Here is a 24,382-nt window from a genome sequence, read left to right as displayed (position 1 = left end):
AAACCCGTGTCATTGTTTATTTTTAGATTTATAAACATTCAAAGTATAATATGCATTTACACTGTCCTCGTGTGTTACTCTGATCATTGAAATCATACTGTGTCTCTTATCTAGGATTTGGTGTAGTTGTATCTCGACTCATAAATAACAAACCAGTGCAACTGATATGTCATTCACTGTAAGTCACAATATAAACTTTAGCTTTACTGGAAAGTGTTTTTTTTTTTCACTCTAAAAATGTTTGGGTTGTTGTCAAATTTGGGTCAAATATGGACAAACCCAACCTTTAACCGAACAGTTTTAGAGTGATATGTTTGGTATGTAGAATACTCAATATTAAATAATATGTAAATTTCAAAGGAAGGTCAATATTAGGAGTCAACTCATGACAAACTGTTTGTTATTTGTTGTTTTGTTTGTATTTCAGTCAGGACCACTTCGTCAAATATATTGTTTATTACAATGATAGCATACAGTTAAGTGTTGGCGGTATGGTTCTGTTCTGGGCAAAAACTCCCCACGCCTGTCCATGCAGCCATGCCTGGACAGAGCGGGGAGAGCAGCAAGTCAACCCCCTTGGGGTACAGAGCGGAACCAGTATATGCATCCGTAATTACAATTCACAATTACATGAGTGTAGACAAACAAAATACATGAGGAAAAAAAATGCTTGCCATGTAGAGACGTGTACGGAAAGAAACAAAGGCAGATTAAATACAGGTTACGGTGGAGTTGGGGTTGGAGGAGGGAGTTTTGATTTGCGAGCAGCGATGCGATATAAGAGATGTTGAAGAATGGGAATTTAAATGGCCGCGGTGATAGGTGTTGAAACTGGATTGGCACACGTCAGGAACAGCTGGCTATCAGTTGATGCGAGCTGGACTGATGTGGCCTGCCTGAACTGACGCAATGCTTGATTTCTCTTGAGTTTATGTAGGGGAGGTTTTACAGATAGGGTCGATGGTTGGACTTAACAATAATGACTTTCCACAATAGATCAAACTATTTTAAAACATACACAATTGAAATGAATAAAATGTAATTTTTATAGTTTTATATTTCATTCACCTATTACAGAATCAAATAGCATCCCTTAAAGGGGTCATGAACTGCATTATTTTATAATGTTTCCTGTGGTGCACTTATGTTAGTATGATTTATTTAGAAATAAAAAGCATTTTCCTACCCTGATTTTAGTCTCTGATTTGAACGCTGTTTGAAGGGGCTTGTGTTCAGTGTAAATGCCCACTGCTGTGATTGGCTGACATCTTTGCATCTGAAATAGCTAGTATTACATTTAGATAATGGCATGAAAGGTTGCGGTAATGAGCTTTATAGCCGATCACAGACATGTTGAGCACATGAATGCTGTGATCTTGTCATTGTAACTGGATTTCTGCAAACTAACGAATGCTTTCATCATAACTAGCAGTGCAAACACAATGTAAATAAGAGATTTGTTGAATATAACTAATAAATGGGAGTCCAGAACTCAGTGCCTGATAAACTTGCGATGTTTGATTGACAGCTCCAGCAAATGTAAAGGGAGTGTTCTTTGATCGCTTTCTATATATAATTTAATCACAATTTACATAACAGATTATTTTCATCCTACTAAGGGAAACAATGTGAAGTTGTGTTAGCCTCATGTGTGTTATTTACCTACTACTTGGCATGTGTGAATCAGTGGGCGGGGCTACAGTGGTAACAATTGATTTTCTTCTGCAGAGGCGGTCTTTCACCTATGACATCATAAATGGACTTGGTTTCAATAAAAGCTGTTTTGAACCAACAAGGAAGTTACAGGATATTCTTCTAGTATGGCGACCTCTTATATGTCAAAAGCTCAAGGGAAATTTGATTTCTCATTTCTCAATTCATGACCCCTAAAAAGAACATATTATAAACATGAATCATAATGTAAATCTCATATTTCAAAACAGATATAGAAACCCATACTTTTAAATATTACTTCTTGAACTGTATCAAAATGATTCATTTTTCAAACATTTCATTACAAATGTCATCACACAATTGTCATTACATACATAAATATTACATACAGGTGTTTTATTAAATATTATTTTAAATGACCCTTTTTCACAAAACAATTGTTTGATATAAAACTACCTAAATTTGTATATATTAAAAGTTTAAAAATCACAATATAATTTTTTTAATGTTTAATTTATCAGTTTAATTTTGATTAAAGCCTATTCACATTCCTGCCCTTAAAGAAATCCTTCAGTAAGTGACATGAAACGGTCACATGGCTTTAACAAATGAATGATTGTGTTTGCGGTTCATCAGACTGCCACCAGAGAGCAGAAGCGGTCCATCAGAAACATCGTCTGACATCATTACATAAAACCACCCTGGGTTTCTGCAAATAGAAGCAGCCATGGACACTTTTTTTTTGTACTGAGCCTTGACTGTGGTGTATGTTACACACATGCTGGAAGGATGGGCAAAAGAGACACGCTCACTCCGCTATGATCTGTCTGAGCGTGAGGTCATCACTGACCCCGTCATGAGTGAAGAACGTCAGCCAGACGTCAGCAGTGCAATTAAATATTCAAATGTCGGCGCAGGACTGTGTGATCTAGTGTATTACACGCATACATACACAGATATCATCAACACGCCTTATGAACCATTAGGAATCAAGAAGAAGAAGATCCAGCCTCCTTAATCTCACTGTGGTGCTTGTATTTCTGTCAGCATGCACAGAATGCTCTGAATATATGATATTATGTAACATCTGCAAACCTCAATTATTACATGAGCAGCTCAAAGCGCAAATGCATACCAATGTGGTCCACACGACAACAGGAAGTTGGTTCCGCAGAAGGGAAAAGGCTCAGCTGCATCCACAGAACAGATTACATTCACGCCTTCGAGAAATGATGTGCAAGTATTGATCAAGTGTGGACTGAGTTCATAACAGCCGCCCAGAAACATGTGAAATTCATGCAAATGGTTTGCGAGACCAAAGATCACATTCGATATTGAAAAGCAGAGCTTCATTCCTTGGAGTGCTTGAGCACTGTAAACTTGGCATCAAATGCAGCTGGATGCTCCCTCTGCAGCGCATCCATGTGTGCAAAACATAAATATCGGTTTCGGTTTTGCCCGTTGGCTATTTTCTGTATTGAAAAATTCAAGCTTTGCGGCATTGTCATTCTCTGTGTGGCGCACCGGACTGAGGTGTGTACTTTATGCAATGGGGCAGGGAGAGGAGCTGTGTTCCCGGGATCTGAGAGAAGGAGAAATACACGTGTCTCGGAGACCACGCCACTCTCTGATCCTCTGCTCCTGATGGGAGGGGGGGAGCCGCTCTAGCTGCCGTGCGCGGAGGTGAGGGGAGGGTGCCAGAGTTCCCCTCAGGACATGCCAGGTGTACCTAGAAAAAAACAGTGGTAAATAAGGGGCATGTTGAGAGGAAAGACAGAAAAAGGAGGATATTGCGTTTGAAATCCTGTGTTCATTAGGGGTGTAATGATTCATTGTTAAAAATTGATTTTTGCATCGATACAGGATTTGTAATTTTCAGAGAGTTCAATTACATTTTTGTGTTATATTTTGGTTGCATTTGTGAGTTTGTAAAAATGTAACTGGTTGTGTAAAATAAAATCTTAAAGTCGGCATGAAACGGAAGTTGCACTAGTCTTTTCTTCTCTATTGTGACGTATATCTTTGTGAAATTGCTTCTCGAACAAGAACAAATGTAGGGCGGAGCTTGGTCTGCGCAGCACCGCTTCAAGTCAAACACACCTCTTAAATCTGCAGTGGTCAGGTGGTACAGCGGTCGTGGCTCTCAGAAAATTTAGAGTTTATAAGGTGTAATTGAAGGCTTTTTACAGCTGGCCGGGGTCAGGATTCAGAAGTCGCCCAAAGTTCAACCGCACTATAGCTGCGTCCTAATTTAGAGGCTGCATCTTTTGAAGGCAGATTTTGTCACCACTGCACAACGAAGGCTGTCCCAATTTGAAGGCTCCTTTGTTTCCCGTGACATGAAGGATACAACAGATGGATCCTTCACGGCCTTGCCTACCCCAGAATTCATTGCCCACCAGTGACGACAGGATTTTCTTAGAGAAATTGCCAAATTACACTTTTAAATGTAAGTACTGGGTTTCAACTTAAATATCTAAAGATACAAAAAACTTTAAATCGGTTCAAACGTTTACTTACATCTTACTACGGTGCGATTATATATAGTTTATACTCTATTATATACAGAAATGAACCATGGTGAACATATTGAGACAGTTTGTCACTCGTCAACGTGCCACTCGTCAACGGCAGCTGTCACAGTTGCTAGGCGACAAGAACAGTCCTCTGTAGGCTAGACCGTCCCTTAAAGTCGGCATGAAACGGAAGTTGCGACAGTATTTCTTCCCTATTTTGACGTATTTCCAAGTGAAACGGCCTCTCGAACAAGAACAAATTTAGGGCAGAGCTTGAGTTTGTTCATGGGGAATTGATTGGATGGTTGTGGTTTGCTATTGGTGGATCTCATGTGAGTGACAGGTTGTCCCGCCCTCATCAGAGAAAAGATGTTGCTTCAAGAGGGAGAAGTTATTTTGATTAAAGATTACGAGGACACACAAATTTTAGTGCTGTCAATCGATTAAAAAAATGAACTAATCAGACATTTTTCTGTAGTTTATCACACCTAATATTAAAGTTTTTCCGCATTTAATATCTAAATTAATGTAGAAACAACATAAAGACAGTAGGCTAACATTTTAATATTTGTTTAAAGGGATAGTTCACCCAAAATGTCAATTCTGTCATGATTTACTCACACTCATGTTGTTCCAAACCTCTATGAATTTCTTTCTTCTGCTGAACACAAAAGAAGATATTTTAAAGCATGTTGGTAACCAGACAGTTGATGGTAGCCATTGACTTCCATAGTATGTGTTTTCCTACTAGGAAGTCAATGGCCGTCAACGGTTTGATAACCAATATTCTTCAAAATATATTCTTTTGTGTTCAGCAGAAGAAAGAAACTCATACAGGTTTGGAACAACTTGAGGGTGAGTAAATGATGACAGAAGCCATTAGCCATTAATTATAGGCATTCAACATTACAGTATAATTGAAAGCTATCAATTTGAACATTTATTAGGCTTTAAAAATATAACAACTTTTAATTTAAGTGAACTTAAATCAGTCTTCACATAAGCCCATTATAATAAATGTCACATTTACCTGCCCTTCAATATATCAGGGCTTTTTTCTCTTGGCCCAGTCAGACTGGTTCAGATTTTTACTTGCCCTTTCAAAATGCACAAAAAGTTATTGTTTTCGTTGTTTTTGACCCATGTAACAATTTAAACAGTTCTTTGACTATCCTTAATGACAGGTTTATTAGGCTGTCACTTTAAAGTTATTATTAGCTAAAAACACTTAGTTCTTTCAAAAATATATGTGCTCATTAATGTATATTTACTTCTTTCAAGTAATAAAGTATTCTCGTAAGTTTATAATATGCCATTGAAAATACATACGGGTAAGGGGTTCGAATGCGGGTCGCCATGTTGCCCCTCCATCTTGAAAGTACATTAGCCAAAGAGGGACATACCCGTAAATTCAAGCTTCGCCTTTCGCATTTTAACACTCGATGGCACCGTGTCGAATGTGGACGAGGTCGAACTGGAAGCCATGTTAATCTTGGACTAAATCGGCCACCGTAGGAGTTAAAACGAAATCGGAATTGAGAGGAAGAGAAACTAATATTCACTGGATGGTCATACCTTTCAACCGCTAGATGGGGGAAAATATCACACAGTGTAGCTTTAAGAGCTGACGCACATGATGCGGATAGAAGACTTCATTCAACTCATTTAAGACTGTGCCTGCAAGGATACTTGACAAAACAGGCATTTTGACATAATTTTGTGTTTTTGTCCATTCAAGTGCTGTCTGAAGAGGCTTTCTGTGTGTGTGTGTGTGTGTGTCACACAGTGTTGTGTGTGTCACACACACAGGAGATTCACAGATGTGTGCCAGTACTGTACTGCCTTCTTGTTTGCGTCTTATAGCGTGTGAATGGTTTAAAAGCATTAGCATGAATAAGAGTGTGATCATATAATGTAACGCTAGAAAAAAACGGATGCTGCATTAACTGTGTTAAATATTTTTAACACGTTTAGCAGAAAAAAATAATTGCATGCATTCATTTTGACATTAATGAATTTAAAATATGTGCAAGGATAAATCAATCATAATAAATACTGCAATATTCCATAAAAAAATAAGACCTATGTCAATTTTGATTTCATGGTGACTTTAATATCGACAGGTGCAGGCCCCCGAATCAATCAAATCATAATCATAAGGCAGGTTTTGAGGTATTGCAAATATGTATTGCTGGCTAAGAGAATCGATGTTAGATTGCATGATGTTGTAACATCTGATTTACACTCCTAGGGCCCTATCATACACCCGGCGCAATGCGTCGTCAGGCACGACACAAGTGTTTTTTGCAAGTTTCAGCCCAACGCAGTTATCATTTTCACGTTGTTTAAATAGCAAATGCACTCGCGCCCATCTGTTCGCCCATGGGGGTGCTGGTCTGAAAACGAGGTGTGTTCAGGCGCATTGTTGGCGCGTTGCTATTTTGAGGCAACTGAAACCGGGAGAGTATTTTTTTTGTGTTAATTAAAGGGCATGTTAGTAATATGCACCTTTAGGTGAATGCACAACGTGCGTAAACTCTGCTCATAACACACACAGGGAGGCACAGCAGCACACAAACCTGTTTAAATATTAAAGTGCCCATATTATGGCATTTGAAAGGTTCCTATTTTTGTTTTGGGAGCCCCCAACAACAGGTTTACATGCATGCAAGGTCAAAAAAACACTTTCATTGTCTTACAATATGCATTTATTTTTACATTTAGGTGCACGTGTGGGAACTGTATCAAAATGCCAAGAGAAGCTGAAAATGCGGTCAATATGCTAATGTTTCGGCTTGGGATTCGTTTTAAAACGATTCGTTTAATTGACTCAGAGACGACTCTTACTTTTGAGAGACAATCCTTATGTATGGTGCCCTTTCAGATTTAAAACTTTGCTGGATGTTTTCATTCACCTAGAGATATCGTTAGCCTCATAGCATAATTGCTATGAGGCTAAAAGTCATTTTTTGGCCAAATATGATCTGGGCAATAATGCTATGACGCTAATGATATGTTACATCCTACATGAAAGGTAATTTTCAAACATCCATAATAAATAATAATAGGGGCACTTTAAAAATAAAAGAATTCCTCTCTGGAAAGGCATTCAGTCTTTATGCTTGCAAATTCCGCCATTCCGTAACTGGCTTTTAAAGGGAATGGGAGATGAGACTCTGATTGGTTTATTGCACGTTACGCCAAAGAGACTAGGTACAACCCTTTTGGACCATGCGCCAGGGCGTGATGACTGTTTTTCCATCATTAACTAGCAAAAGTGGATTCAGACACGCCCTGTGCAGTGCACCTGTGCTCCAGACCAGTGGTTCCCAACCACGTTCCTGGAGGACCCCCAACAGTGCACATTTTGCATGTCTCCTCAATCAAACACACCTGATTCAGGTCATCAGCTCATTAGTAGCTACTCCAAGACCTGATGTGGGTGTGTCAGACAAAGGACACATCCAAAATGTGCACTGTTGGGGGTCCTCCAGGAACGTGGTTGGGAACCACTGCTCCAGACCATCGTTAAAATAGGGCCCCTAGTGTTCATGTACGGCATCTAAACAACGTCACTGATATGATGCTATTATACACATATAAATGGTAATGCTAATCTTTGGTTACCTTGGTAGTAAAGCAACAACAGTTGTTAAAATGCAGACGAGGTAAAACATGGGATCGGCCATTTGTTTGTGCATGATCCAGTAGGGGTCGGAGGGAGGGTTGCAGCTGATACAGATGGCACTGTAGGCCAGAGTCACGATGAAGTACACCAGCACACTGCCGATCATGATCACCCAATGCACCACCGTCTGCAAGTCAAACAAAAAGGGGTAATTTCATTAAAAATACTTTTACATGGAGAATCATTTAGATTACAGAAAGTAAGAAGTAGGTTATTGTTAAACACAAGAAGAACATACTTATATTCTGGTTGTATACACAATCATTCATATGCTTGGGGTCTGTAAGATGTTTTATGTTTTTGAAAGAAGCCTCTTTTGCTCACCAAGGCTGCATTTATTTAACCAAAAAAAAATACAGTAACAACAGTAATATTGTGAAATATTAATGCAATTCAAAAAACATGAATTTTCTACATTAATATATTTTTACATTATTTATTCAATTCATCATTACTTCAATGTCACATGATCCTTCAGAAATCATTCTAATATGATGATTTTCTGCTTATTATTATCATGGAAACCGATTAAAAAAAATTCTGGATTCTTTGATGAATGGAAAGTTCAAAAGAACAGCATTTAAATGTATAAATGTCTTTACTCTCACTTTTGATCAGTTTAACGTGTCCTTGCAGAATAAAAGTTATAATTTCTTAATAAATCTTATCGACTCCAATCTTTTGAATGGTAGTGTATGTAACAAACAATAAGAGTAAGATGCAGGCAAAGCAAACATTGTGTTGTGGCTGAAGGACAACTTTATTGAACCCGACAACAAACCCACGACCTGTAAGTAAATGCTCTTACTCATACTACATACAAAAAAGGCTAGCCATTCATAACCAAGACTGTTTACATAGTCTTAAAGGTACAGTAGCAAAAACAATCACTGAGACCTTGACTAACAATATAAGTTGGCACCAGGGAACAAAAAAAAGTGATAAAATAACTGAGCCTTTTAGAAACATTGATCATTCACAATCATTCTTGTTATAAGAATATATATTTTAAACGTTAATCAGTAAAGAAAAGTTTGCACTAATAGACCTTATTTAATTTAACACATTTTATTTATTTTCATCTACAGAATTTAAAGATCACATTTTTGTATACTGAAAGTTTCTTTTTCTGAATGACTGAACAATCGTATTGTTGTTAAACATTACAATCCACTGAACGCACTGTATTCTATCCCTCAGCCTCGTTTTCATTCCTGTCAAGGATTAAATATGGCGGTACCCTGAGCACGGTCTATACAAAGTGAATGTGAGATGATAGATGCCGTGTGATGGTGTTCTGCAGTGATGAAGTGGAGCGTAAACTCACCCAGCACTTGATCTCAATGGCCAGATGCAGGATGATGGTGAACAGAGAGACCGTGTTCATGGGAGTGCCGAACGAGAATATGCCGATGTCTGAACCGTTGTATGTCTTAAGAAAGTACAAGCAGCGATCAGATAACATGTTACTCCCAAACGCACGATACAGAGACTGAACAGATGTTCTTACCCAGTAAGGAATAAAGAAGCACACTAGACTCTGATAGAAAGCATCTAGAATTGCGATCCAAAACGTTGAACGCCTGTAGCCCTGTAATCAAACATTTAAATGCAATGCATTACCATGGTTAGGTACTTATAAAACAAACTATGGAATTTGTTATGAAAATAATAGCTGAATGCATTTAGAAAATAAAACTATAACTGCCATGTCCAACACTCTTTATTCATTTTTAATATGAATTTTCAGTAACACTTTATTTCAATGGTCCACTTTAGACACTACTAACTATAAGTAACTTTGCAACTACATGTCAGCTAACTCTCATTAGAGTATTAGTAGACTGTTAGGTTAGGGTTAGGGTTAGTAGAATAAGTTGAAATGTAGTTGCAAAGTTACTTATAGTTAACAGAATGTCTAAATCTAAAAAAGCGTCACTGAATTTTCGAACAAAAAATACCTTACTGAGTTAATATAGTGGTATAGAGTAATTATATATTGTCATAAGTGATTCCACACCTCTGAGTGCTGTCCTCTCTTATAGAGCTCGGGCAGGCTCAGTAAAGTGGAGTCTGACACCTCCTTGTCCATTATCCCAAACATGATGGGAGGAGCCGAGGTGAAGAACAGGTTAAAAAATATCATGAGCCAGTAGTCGATCATGGCTGTGGCAGAGAAGCCACAGTAGAACTGATACCAGAACAGCAGATTCACATACGCCTGAGTGAGATGACACAGGTTAGTTAGTGAGTGTTGGTGCTAATCACTCATGCTAAGTGTTTTTAAGAAAGTTATAACTGATGTAACAGAAAATTATTGAATGTGATGTACACTACCATTCAAAAGTTTGGGGTCTGTAAGATTTTTTTTTACGTTTTTGAAAGAAGTCTCTTTTGCTCACCATGGCTACATTTATTTGATCAAATATATAGTAAAAACAGGGATATTGTGAAATATTGTGACAAGCTAAAATAACTTTTCTGTTTGAATATATTAAAGGGGTCATTTTTCCCCTTCCCAATCAATTTTCCCTTGATTTTATTTTACATATAAGAGGTATTTGTAACATTAAAAACATCCTGCAAGTTTCATAGCTTAAAACATCTTTCTCATCATAAACAAATCATTTATTTAATCAAATTCCAAAAATGGCTAGTTTTGATATTGCGGGGATCTGTGACGTCACACGGGCAAATATATTTGTATATGACTGCCTCCAGAGTGTCACGGTGCCTGTAATGATACGAAGGAGTAGAGAGAAAAAAAAAACTGTCTTTATTAAACCAACAATGGAACACTTCGGAGATCGCAGGAGCTAATTGTAAACACAACGACGCTAATATTGACGGTACACCAGGGAAACTAACTAGGAACTTGTGTAGCTGTCGTAGGCCAGCAAGAGCTGTGTGCGCAGGTTGAGTGGGACCGGTTACATTTGGTGCCATGACCCTGATGGGAGTGAGGTTTATGGGATTGAGTGTAACTGTCGTAGGCCAGTAAGAGCTGTGCGTGTAAATCTCACTCCCCTGATCTCAAGAGGCGGTGTAGTGACTGACGCTAGAGGCTGTGGTCTTTAGCCTCCTTGTTAGAGTGCCCACCTCCCATGCCGGAGACCCAGGTTTAAATCCCGAACGGAGCGGGTTGAGTAGGACCGCTTACATTTGGTGCCGTGACCCGGATGGGAGTGAGGTTAAGGGGGGTGACTGTAACTGACGTAGGCCAGTAAGAGCTGTGCATGTAAACCTCACTCCCCTGATCTCAGGAGGTGCTGTAGTGACTGACGCTAGAGGCAGCGGTCTTTAGCCTCCTTGTTAGAGCGCCCGCCTCCCATGCCGGAGACCCAGGTTTAAATCCCACTTGGAGCGGGTTGAGTGGGACCGCTTACATTTGGTGCCGTGACCCGAATGGGAGTGAGGTTTACGGGGGTGAGTGTAACTGTCGTAGGCCAGTAAGAGCTGTGCGTGTAAACCTCAGGAGGCACTCTAGTTACTGACATTATAGGCTGCGGTCTTTAGCCTCCTTGTTAGAGCGCCCGCCTCCCATGCCGGAGACCCCAGTTCGAATCCCGCTCAGAGCGGGTTGAGTAGAACTGGTTACACAGGCAAACACGAACAGAACAAGCAGAGTGAAAACTAAACCCAAACAGAACATAACAATATATACACATTACACAGAGACATCGACGAATAGTTATACATCATCGCAACATAGGGTCCGCCCACTGGTATTCAGTCGCTTAACGGCTGACATTTGCCTGCACTGGATGTGAGCGTCGCGTCAGAAGCAAAAATAACCCATTATAATCACTGATGTTGTCTACACAAACAATATACAGATATTAACATCATACAATTAATAAATAATAAAAAAACGTACTGACTCCAAACTTTTCAATAGTAGTGTAGGTTATTTTTTATGCTCAACAACGGATGTTCTAAAGATACATACATGAGTGGTGCTTGTTTGTTAAAATCTCAAACAATGTTAGGATGTTGCCAGGACATTAAGTTTGCTATGGTGTTCTGAGAGTTTTTAGCATGTTGCTATTTTGGGTGGTTACTAGGTTGTTGCTAAATTGTTTCATAATCGCTCAAGTCAAGCACCACTCATTTCTTAAACAGTTTATATTAAATGTAGCAAAATTTGTTGCCATGGTGATAATTACCACATTCTTGTAGAAGAAATAGATGACCATGTTGGCCAGTCTTGAGTAGCACCAGTGTCCGTGAACCAGCAACAGTCTTTGCAGGTGTTTAAAACGTGTGATGGCAAAATCACTGGCCATGACAGCCTGTAAGACACAAACACAGCACTTACCACAGCACTTTGCCACCATGAAATCTAAACCGACAATTCCTTTTTACCGAAAATGGTTTATTTGTGCACATCATTATTAGTATTTTTTTTAACTCTTTCCTCAGCAGCATTTTTTGAAAAAGTTGCCAGCCACGGTCAGCATTATTTTTGTGCAAATGTTTTCATGACCCCCAGAGTATTTTGTTGTATGAATATCTGAACATGCAGTATATCAAAATAAAGAAAATAATGTTATTCAAGCTTCATGCATTCTTTTTTTTATCAACAGCTGAATGTGGGTATGGTTCATTAAAAAAGCAACATTTTGAACAAAAAGCTGAGAAAATCCCCTAAGTTTTTCCCCCTAAGACTACAACGTGCATAAGAAATTTGGACCCACTTTATATTAAGTGGCCTTAACTACTATGTACTAACATTTTAATTAATCATTTGATACAATGCACTTATTGTGTACATACATGTTTTTACATTGCACTTACATAAAAAAAAAATATCTGCATGTAATTACGTCTGTAATTAATTTCTGCAGTTACATTTGTAATTACACAGTTGACACTTCCCTTACACCTAACCCTACCCTTAAACTTACCCATACCACCACACCTGTCCCTAACCCTACCCGTATCCCACCTCAATATCAGCAAAGGTGTTTTGCAATACAATTTGAACACAGTAAGTACATTGTACTTATTTTTTTATGTAAGTACATAGTACTTAAGGCCACCTAATATAAAGTGGGGCCAAATGTTTTTATCACTTGTTTCTGCTTCTTTTTTGCATGTTTTGATCTGAAGATTCAGTAATCTTTCAGAATATTTAACAGTTTTCACATAACAGTGAAAACACAGAAAGCCAGACATTTCCGTCAAAAATGTAGGTAATGTTTAATTAAAAACATTATCATGTCCCTTCATTAATTCCCGATGGACAAAATCAAGTCTAGCCTATTTTTCTTTTCTTTTCAGAAGCCGTTTCACTCAGTCATTCGTCACAATAGGGAAGAAACAACGCTCACAATGGCGACTTAAAACACACCTGATCCAGAAAAGCCCTCTTTAAAATAAAGGTCTTCTTGACTGATAGATTTAAGTGCCTTAACTTGGGAGTGGGTTACAAAATAAAAAAATACAAACCTGCATTCCCTCTTGTCCAGAAACCCCAATGCCAACATCTGCAGCTTGAATCATGTTCACATCATTGGCGCCGTCACCTAAATCGACACAAACCATAATGTATCACAACAGAAAACCAATGTACTTCACAAACCTGCACAAAAGTAATCTTATAAAGGATTTTATACACCCTTCCACCTCTAATCAAAGGTTTCATTACCTACAGCGAGGGTCATGACCCTCAGTTTCTGCCGTATGAGTTTGACCACACTGCTCTTCTGCAGCGGCGTCACTCTGCAGCAAAGCACCGCACGACAGTGTTTGCAAAGCTCCACAAACTGCTCCACCAGGTCGTCTGACATGGCCATGCTCAGAGTCGGCCCATCTATCACCAGCCCGATACTGTGCTCCATCAGCGTAAACGCTGAGTTACAACCCCTAAACTGGGCTTCCGCTCCAGATGAACTCCGACGCAGCTCTCCCAGTGTGTCTTCTAACCTCATTTTACACACAGACTGCAATATAAGGATTGTGTTAGTATTTTACTCACAAAAACAACTACATTCATATTATTTATTGCAGTGGAAAATGGATGCGGTTGCAAAACATATACCTGATGATGTATATGATAAACAGGCAATCAAGTGTAGGGTACAATGGGGCAAAAGGCACAAATAAATGTGCTTTTCACTACTACCATAGTGTATGATTTCAGAAAAAAATATATATGTTTGTATTGAACATTGATGGGGCAACAGATTTTGTGTGAAAATAAATCAGAAAAGTGGTTTATTTTGTTTAAAAATCGTATAAATGTTTGGAGTGGGGGGGTGTAGGGGTAAAACCAGGTAAAACCAGCATGGGACAAAAGACACAGTATACAAATACGTTAGCTAAAATAACATGTCTTTAATAATGTCTAAGTTTATACTCATTCAAAACAATCACTGACATGGCAACGTTTGAACTATTTTCTGTTTATTTTGATAAATAAAATAATTCCTTTTTGTTCAATAAATATAGTCATTAAAATATATTAATATAAAATATATATTTAAAAAATACAGAAAAAAAATATTTTAAAAAGTTAAGATTTACAGTAATAACAATAAATTATATTTTATTATATGAAATGATTATTATCATATTTTTTTTAAATATGATGGTTTCATTATAAATATGGGTATTATCTCTAAGATGGACACCCAACTTAAAATATGATATTTATCATCTGAACTAACCATATCATGTCAACAAATGGAAAAGTCAGCTGCTGTTTATTATCATGTGTATTATTGTCTTTCGCCCAGGAGAGCTTTTTACCTTCTTTTGTAACATTAGATAAAAAATAAAAATTAAATCTTTACTGCCCCATTTAATCAATTCAATGCATCCTTACTGAATAAAAATATACATTTCTTTAAAAGACCCCAAACTTTTGAATGGTAAGGTACTTTACCTACTATTGTATTGTATTCGTTTTACATACATTTTTAGTCTAAATGAAATAAGAGTAAAAAAAAAAAAAAAACACTAACATTTTAGACAAGCCATAAGCTGTGATGTTAGTAAGTCATATCCCATCATGCCTTCAATTTGCAGTGAAGATCAACTGCAGCATCTGACTCTGAAAACTGCAGCTGTCTTGTTATCGCAAGATTATTGTGGAACACGTTAGCATGACGTCACATCAAGTTGGGCTGCATTTCAAATCTTATCTTAAATGAGATTATGTGAATGGACAGGTTATCTTGCAATGACAGCATGACCTATTTAATATTCATGAGTTGTGACATCACAATGTCATGAAGCGCCCCATACTTCACTGCTGTATGTTTCAACGTGACTGGTTTGAGAATATATCTAGGTTAAGGTTATGTCTAAATTGAATTTCAGTGCTGCCCATTTCACTATGTTACATAAATGGCTTATGAGTCTCAGATTTTCCACACATATTTCTATTTAGGGAATAAACTAAGATGACATATAATCTTGTACCTTAAAAAAATACTCCTTGGACAACAGAAAGAGGAGGTTTTAGATGCATAAGATGAGGCATTTTATAAAAATGTGTGTAAAACAATATGTGGAAGTCTTCAGTAAGGGATTTAATGTTGAAATGAAACTAGAACGGTTTCCTGCCCTCCTTAGAAGTGTGAAAATGGGATTACAGAGCAGCAATATGAGCCATTCAGAATGGTGAATGCACTTTTTCTCAGGCAGACATAAAATGAAAAACAGCATATCTGACAAATTATTGCAAGCGCATTTATGTGTTTGAACACGCTATGTAGAACTTCACTCTTGAGGGGATGAAACCGTGTAGCACTGAAGCCTCCGTTGTCCCAGATAAACCAATTAACCCTTTTCCTTTTGTGCGGGTTCAGTGTTTTAAATCCCAAACACATGAAAAACACTCAACTCATATTGAGATATGGTTGATCCTGTTGAAAAAACTCAATTTAAGAATATTAATGTCCCCTGCATGTAATCAATAATTTTATCCTTTAAAACTAATATTTGATCACCTAAATTATATATTTAAAAGTTTTTTCCTGTGAAAAAAAGTTGGCTTAAAGGGGGGCTTAAAAGTTGGCTTAAACAGTCTAATGCTGTTTCATGCATTCTGACTTATTCACACTGTTAAAGAGTTGGATTCTCATGCTAAACATGGCCAAAGTATATAAAAAAAACGAGTTGGACGTATGACAGAATATTTCTGTGCCAAATACTCTACTTAGGGATTTGAACAAGTTTCGGAAAGTTTTTTTTGAGTATGGCCCTGTATGACGGGCGGAATTCCTTGTATGGGCACTTCTCCCGGATGAGCGCGTGTGCACATCAACCAGAGCGGGAGCACAAGAACAGTGCTGTCATTTTGTTTTTTTAGACCACAACATCAGCAATGTCACTAAAAAAGTGTTTCTGGTTGTGAGGGAAAGATAACCTAGTTCAGCTTCACAAATTAACCCAGTGTTAAGGAAACAGTGGATGCAGTTTTTGTTTTTCCGGAGCAGCAACAGAGTTCTGAGAGTGTGTTTGTTTGTTCCCGGTCATGAGTCGAAGCCACAGACGGTGAGTGAAACTGCATCAAATGTCTGTGTTTTGTAAGTGAATCGAAAGTTATCCAGGGATAATGCCATGACGTATTTTGTATGTGTGTGTGCTCGTGACTCTTTAGCCCCGCCCACTGCACGCTTGCACGAGCTCAACTGTTTTCGGAAAGAATCGGTACAGCATATCTGTCTTTTATAAATATTATAAAACTAAAGACTCTTCTGAGATATAAAGGATGCAATACTACTCTATAGTAGTGGCGTAACTTTGGGAAAGTGGGTGGGACCGGAATGGGGGTAGGGGTTTTAATACAATGATATGTACAATAACAATTGCAGAAAAAATAACATTACAATGTACAGAAATCCATTTCAATAGTACACAAGTTTAATTTATCGACACAGAAGTCATGTTTAACGCGAGTTTCATCCTTACATCTCCTATAGCCTAATATAAGTGATGTGATTTTGTTTTGTGATTTCACCAGAATGAATAGTCTCCGCAACGGCGTTAAGTTATAGATTAAAGTGCATGAACGCAGAGAGAGAACTGATAACAGCATCAACGAACTCTCGCAAAAGCAACACTTCACCTCTTATTTAACACAAACAAACAAATTGCTAATCAAATGGAGATGTTTATTTCTATTTGGTACATCGGTGCTGCAAGATATTTCAAAAAGTGGTGGGGACAATATAGACCCTGGCAAAAAGTGGTAGGGACATGCAAATTATGCCTATGCTCTATAGGTACTCATGATTAACATGAGACTGGCAGAAACTGTGTGTGTTATGTACCCTTTAAAATAGCTTGAATGTAACTCTACACCCTTGCTTCATTTAGTATACGCTGATCTATGAATATACAAATGAGCCCCGCCTCTGCTCACTCACACCAGCCCAGAGATCCACTGGCTCAGCTTTTACTCAAGTTACTGTAGTAAACACTGCACAAATGCATCGCTCTTTACATCGTCGGACACATAACGATAATTCATATGATTAGCCTTTTGCTTAACTACGCTATCAAACAGCTAATAATGTGTTGCTAATGTTACACAAACCATGTTTTTGTTTGCCATCTCAATATCAGTCTTAGAAACGCTTTGAACATCAGCGGAGAAAGGCATATAGTTCATCATAACATTGTAATATACATCATATACATAATTCGCTTCTCTTGAGACTCCCTTGCTTCAGAATGATATGCTAAAGCCCGCCCACACTTTGATGTGATTGGTTACAAGGTAATTTGTGGCGTCAGAATCACCAGCGATTTCAAACCGCGTTTTTGGTTCACTGCTTGTCTATCACCAGACCAAGCTCAATTTATGATTGAATATTGGTCTGGGGAGTTTTCTATGTATTTTCTACTGCACAAGAGGCGTGATAAATTAGCATAATTCAAATGACTCTGAACGCAATTGGATAGTCCTTCAACCAATCAGACCACAAGAGGCGTGATCAATGGGCAACGACCCATCGCTTCTCTATCCGTCATCGTGTTAAACACAATAGCGCGCCAGGTGGATAAGCCAGTCTGTGATTGGTTCCCGCAAAAGTGTGACAGAAGCAGTAGAAATGAATGTACAGGTTTCCAGACTGAGCTGCAGGGCGAAATCAAATCGCCGGCAGATCAGGCTGGGTTTACCCAGTCTAGTTCACTGCAGTTTTAAGGAGAAAATACTCAGCAATGGTGTTGACTTATGAATTTGCACATGGTTTGTCTAAAAGCATATTAAAAACTCCACATAGACATTTAAACAACATTAAAAACCTGATTTTCACCACAGGGGGACTTTAATGCGATGTTAAGTATAATCTTTCTGATTAAGCTGGTTGACTAAGGGAGGTCAAATCATTGTAAGGATTGTCTCTCTGCTCAGTTATAAAAGCATTAGTTAGTTGGCACCGACTGACACAGTGCCAGATCAACTACCTTCCTGTTTGTGCTGAAGGTGAACACCAGGTCTTCTTGGTCTAGCAGCTTGCAGGAGTATGCGATGTTGATAGCCGTCTCCGGTTTGTCCCCTGTCAGCACCCACACCTGCATGCCAGCCCGTCTCAGAGCCTGGATGGTTTCCGGGACATTTTCTTGGAGACGGTCCTCAATGCCAGTGGCCCCTGTGGGCATACGAGTTAGTTAGATGAATTAAAATTAATTTCATGTCACTAAACTGTCAATACTTTAATGTTTTCAATAACACTATGACTTTGAATGTTATTTGGAAGTTTAGGATGGCAATCATTAGTGGTAAATGACTGTACCCAGCAGAGTGAAGTTGTTCTCTATGCAGGTTGCAGTGTCCATAAGACGCTCTTCTTTGTCATCAATGGCTGACAAAGCCTCCTGTCTGCTAGCAAACCAGGCCTTGAACTCCTTTTCACTGATAACCTTCAGAGAAAAACAGAGATCTTCATGAGCAAGACTGTCAAGCTGTTTTCTGATAGATTTAGCCTTACTACATCGATTCTGCAAAACTTCTACCTTTTTGGCCAAGCACAGCGTTCGTAATCCATCCCTGGCGTACATGTCAAGGTCTTTTTGAGTTCTTACAGCAATTTGCTTCGCCACACTATCCACTTGTGACATATCTGTGGAAAACAAACGACACGCTTGCTCACATTCAAATCTGCCACATTGACAACATTTCAGTTACAGCATATTTCGATGCTGGAGGATTTTCATGAAAAAAATGTAGCATGTAGTTCACTATCATACTATCATATTATGAACAGAAGACTTGGAATATAGTGCACATAAGTCATATGGGCCATTGTTATTATACTTTTGTGTGGTTTTTGGAGATTGTCATGCTCTATTAGTATCTTTTAAGTATTTCTATTTGTGTTCCATTAATAAAAAAAAGGCAGCGGCCATTTACACCAAGTGTTAATCGCAACTAGATTCTATTTACACTCAGTGAAAATTGCATATTTTCTTAGTGATAATTGCTATTTACACTGTAGATGCTATTTAAGTGAAATAGCATACAAAGTTGATATATTCTATTTACACCATATAAAAGTAGCAGTTCTTTGCAATATGTGTAAATAGTAATTACATGTAATTTATACTTTATGTTGACAGATACATACTATTTGCACCTCAGTATTGTTGTACATTAACGGGATACAATAATAACTTAGAGTATTTATTAAAAATGATTAAATGGATGCCGCCTTAATGGGACAATAAAAGCCCTCCCTACACCTACCCCTAACCCTACCCAATAAATGCTTTTATTATTCTTAAACATTTCGTTAGGTACTTTATTTCCAAATTTAGAACATTTTCTTAATTTTTATTAAATGCATTTCTGGTGTGATTTGTGATGAGAAAAGTGCAAAAGGCGGATTCGAACCCTTGTCAATCGCGCTAAAAATCAAGATCCTTCAGCCATACACTTTATTGATTGCACCACTGAAGACATTGGAATCCAGGCACTGTTTAAAATTTAGTTTGGCCCAACCAGGCATTGTTAAGCGGAGCTAGTGCGAATAGCACTTGCCAACAAGGCACGCTATTTGCACTTGGTGTGAATAGACACTCCTAATAAGGCCCAATATTTCCAAATAAAACGAGTTCAAGCAAATAATGATAATTTTTTTTTTTAAAAACATTTTCTATAATTAAGCTATTTCCCTTATTCAACAGGAAAAGACTAAAGTTGAAAGAAGACCAAAAAAAATGAGGACATGATAAAATATAATTTAGCACAATATACACTACCATTTGAAAGTTTGGGGTCATTTTTTATATTTGTCCTTTATCCAACAAGGACAAATTCAACATTACAATTTATAATGTTACATAAACATCAATTTAAAATAAATGCTGTTCTTTTGAACATTGATGATATTGAGAAATGTTTTTTGAGTAACAAATCCTCATATTAGAATGATTTCTGAAGGATCATGTGACACTGAAGACTGGAGTAATGATGCTGAAAAAATGGAAACCAGTTATTGTATATTTATTGTAATAATATTTCACACTTTATTATAGGGTTCAATTCTCACTATTAACTAGTTGCCTATTATAGCATGCATATTACTAGGATATTGACTGTTTATTAGTACTTATAAAGCACATATTAATGCTTTATTCTATATCCCTTAATCCTACCCAATACCTAAAATTAACAACTACCCTAATAACCAGTGTTGGGGGTAACGCATTACAAGTAACTTGAGTTACGTAATAATATTACTTTTTCCAAGTAACTAGTAAAGTAACGCATTACTTTTCAAATTTAGAACAATATATCTGAGTTACTTTTTCACATTAATTTGACTTACAGCTCTACTGCCCCATGTTAAGAAAAATAAGTGCAGAGGCGTTGTGTAAACATGAGGGTTATTGTAGTTCTAGACTAAATGTGAGCATTTATTTATCTCACTTGCACAATAAAGATTCTGTACTCCTCAAAATGAAAAAAAATCAGTCAAATGCAAAATCAGAGTAGCTATGCAAACCTCCAATAATTAAATGTTAAACAAAACAACTATTTTTATGCATTTAATCTACCTTTATATATAATTTACCAATGTCTTGCTGCTGACCTTTGATGATGAAAATTACTAGATTTTTTGTTTTTACTGGTAAAACTTTTTTCTCCTGCATCCTATTCTACCATTATCCAGAATGGCAGCACAGCAGAGCTGCGCCCTCTACTGTTCATGCGTGAATTTGCATTTTTACCTCAGCCTGGGGCTTATTTCAATTTTGGTATGAAGAGGTCTTTACCCTTGCACAAAAATATAACTTTTTTTGTTGTAAAAAAAACAAAAACAAAAACAAGCCCAGCCCAGGTTAGAAAAAGTAACGCAAAAGTAATGTAACGCATTACTTTTCTTAAAAAGTAACTAAGTAACTCAATTAGTTATTTTTTAAGGGAGTAACGCAATATTGTAATGCATTACTTTTCAAAGTAACTTTCCCCAACACTGCTAATAACTATTAATAAGCTGTAATTAGAAGTTTATTGAGGCAAAAGTTGTAGTTAATAGTGAATGTGTTCCCCATACTAAAGTATTACTGATTTCACAATATTACGTTATTTACTGTATTTGTGACATAGACTGTAAAAAAAAATATGGACGTAGTGTCCGTGACGTCACCCATAGGATTCTGAAGAGCCGTTTTGAAGCGCAAAGTAGGGACGAGCTGGTCGTTGCCATCTTGTCAGCATTTCAGCAGCAGGCATCATTCCCGGATAATAGAGAATGGGCAAAGAGGCGGGACGTGACTGGAGCTGAGGTGATGCGATGACTAACAGACAGCAGATAAATGGCTATCCACCTGTCACTCAAAGTGGCCACGCCCTTAATGATGCAGGACTTTAAAGCTATATATAATGTAAACAAATGAGTTATAAAAAAAATTCACCCCCCTCACAGTTGTCATGAAGGGCGAAATTAGCCGTATAGACCAAAGCCACAATTTGTACCAGGCTGTAAACATGTTTTATTCTGCTGTAAAGTTGGGCATTTTGACAAGGGGCTCAATGAGATTCTGCTCCCTTCTGGAGCCTGTCCCTAGCGGCCAGTCGATGAATTGCAGCTTAAGTCACTTCTGTATTGGCTTCAAGAGAAAATGCGGCAGGTTGCCGCTTGATTTGTGGTCAAATATATACAGCCTTACCGACCCCAAACTTTTAAATAATGTATGTTGGCTCATGTTTTTGATCAGAAATAGTCCAATCTGAATGCTCACCTGAAAAAACATTGCCCAGTCTCTCCATGATGCCCGAATCAGCTCCTTTAGTATACATGATGATTTCATTGGTGTGTGGGTGTCGTACTATTATGGACATCCTCCTCCGTGTTGAGTCGAAGGTCAGGACGTCCAACACCTCAAACTTCAGCAGCGTATCATCAGGCAGCTTGACAGTCACGTAATGAGGAGTGCGTTCCACCATGGTGAACCCATAAGCTTTTGCTGCATGTATCAGAGCAGCCTCATCTGGGCTGTGGGCCTCATAACACACCTCCTCTGACCCAGACAGACCGCGTTTAACCTCGCTTTCACCTGAAATGACCTTCTGCCCTGTGGTCGAGTCTGAGACATCAGAGCTGTGAAACATGTCAGGCTCGTCTACGTCTTTGGCGAAAGGATCTGCGAGTGTCTCGCCGCCTCTCTTGAAGAACTTCATGGAGCTTAAAACTTTCCGTAGAGAACCCTTTCTGAACCACTGTCCCATATTATGAAATGAACCACCTGAGTATGCAGTGTTATGACGCCCTTTGACCTGGAAAAGTACAAGTTTATTAGCTTGACAGATGCTCTGTGGAATACTAGCATACTGCATTATTAAGTTTTGTCTTTTAAAAAGAGCATGTGAGACCTTGCCAAGTTGCATGCAAATTTAGCGAGTAGAGTTATCACATCTGAAATAAATACGGCTATTTTAGTAACACTTTATTAATATTGTATTAATAACTACAAATTATGCATTATTACATAGAATTAACCCTAAACCAAACCCTAATCCTAAACCTAACCCTATAGTAAGTACATGTTAATTATTATTACTCAGTACTTAAAGCTGCAGTCTGTAAGTTTTGCCTCTTTGTCGCCATCTTTGTTTGAAACCTGCAATTGCAGTTTTTTGTGGAATTATCATCTTTACGTGGGTTGTGCACGGCTCCTCAGCGCGGATAAATCTAATGTTTTGAGGAGTGTGTATGGCTGTCATTCATTCGGTGAATACTGTACTTTGGAATTACAGATTCTACATCTTGGAATTATGACCAAAATAAGAATTTTAAGTAACATACCTGCCACTTTTGTTCTGACCAACTGAGAAAAAAAGCATTACAATAAATTGTGCTAGCAGCGGTGATTAAATCTACAGAGTGCTCATATCACATAAAAACTGTGCAAATTATTATTATTGTTATACTTTTGCTGCGTCCCAATTCGCCTACTTATTCTACGACCTAAAAGTATGTACTCTTTTTGTGAAGAAAAAGTACATACTTTTGAGTGTGTAGCAGAAGAGTATGCAATACTACTGGACATACTACTTCGTCATCTTCAACGGACTCTGTCGCTTAGTTACGTGCGTCCCGTCACCGTTTAAACTGCCCTGTCAATCATCGTCACAGTTCAAATCCTCCACATTCAATTTAATTCCCTACCGTATCGGAGAGAAGTGTAGACGCACTTTGATCTGCCATTCGTGGGTCTTTAATGCAGAGACTCTCCTCATGTGTTAATGGCCAAACGTATCATTACAAAAGTTCAATGCTGCTGCAGGTGAAATAGAATGTGGATAATATTGAATAAATATCTTTTCGTCAGGTTAAATACTCATAATTGATCACTCAAACCCTTTTATCTAAACTTCTCTACTTAACCGTCGGACTCGCACATCCGTCATGTTTGTAGTTTTTCAACACTTTTTATCCGCGTTTGTAGTTCTAATCAAATCCTCGGTCCAACTCGCAATGGGTTGGGGGCAATATCAGCCGCTAGAGTGTGCGTCGATCTGCACCTCGAATTCTGACTGGAAATAGTAGACTATCCGGGTATCTTTGGAATACTCTTGTCAACATACTACGATTTGGGACATACTAATTCTATTTTCGAATACTATTTAGTACGGATAGTATGCAAATTGGGACGCAGCATTTGTTCTCAAATTGTTAATTTTAACAGCATTAGCATTGCGTGACTACGTGTATTCAGTGTGTATTAGCGTTACCTGTAGATTTCAATTTCTGTACAGTCTAATCTTTTGATTTTGACTACAGGTGAATCTCCAGTTGTCACTGACATTTGCTTAAGTTTAATTATTCCAGCTGCTGAGAGAAAAGGCTATAAATGATCCACCACCTGCAGCATCCTCACATGCGATACTAGCCAGACTCCTTGTATACAGACATGACGTAATGACGCAAAGACGAACTGTGCCATGCTCGAATTTCCCACGGAAAGCTACCAGTACCACTTAAATTATAACACATTATTACAAGCTTACCGTTGTGAATCGGGCTAAGGTAAGGAGATA

General features: G+C 38.0%; 1 protein-coding gene across 1 annotated transcript; it reads right to left on the bottom strand.

Moving 5' to 3' along the window:
* Positions 1–442: 442 nt before the first annotated feature.
* On the bottom strand, positions 443–22,570 carry atp10b (ATPase phospholipid transporting 10B; the record flags this gene model as incomplete). The annotated part of the gene is made up of 12 exons (XM_079839245.1): positions 443–3,403; positions 7,818–8,005; positions 9,206–9,310; positions 9,389–9,469; positions 9,899–10,099; positions 12,045–12,170; positions 13,330–13,406; positions 13,529–13,823; positions 18,304–18,488; positions 18,633–18,759; positions 18,853–18,959; positions 22,084–22,570. The coding sequence occupies 12 exons, from the start codon at positions 22,568–22,570 to the stop codon at positions 3,217–3,219; spliced, it is 2,166 nt and encodes a 721-aa protein (XP_079695371.1). The 3' UTR covers positions 443–3,216.
* Positions 22,571–24,382: the final 1,812 nt, after the last annotated feature.

The sequence above is a fragment of the Gobio gobio genome, assembly GCF_949357685.1.
Source record: "Gobio gobio genome assembly, chromosome: 16".
NCBI classification, from domain to species: Eukaryota; Metazoa; Chordata; class Actinopteri; order Cypriniformes; family Gobionidae; genus Gobio; species Gobio gobio.
This window is presented reverse-complemented; position numbering and strand designations above follow the sequence as displayed.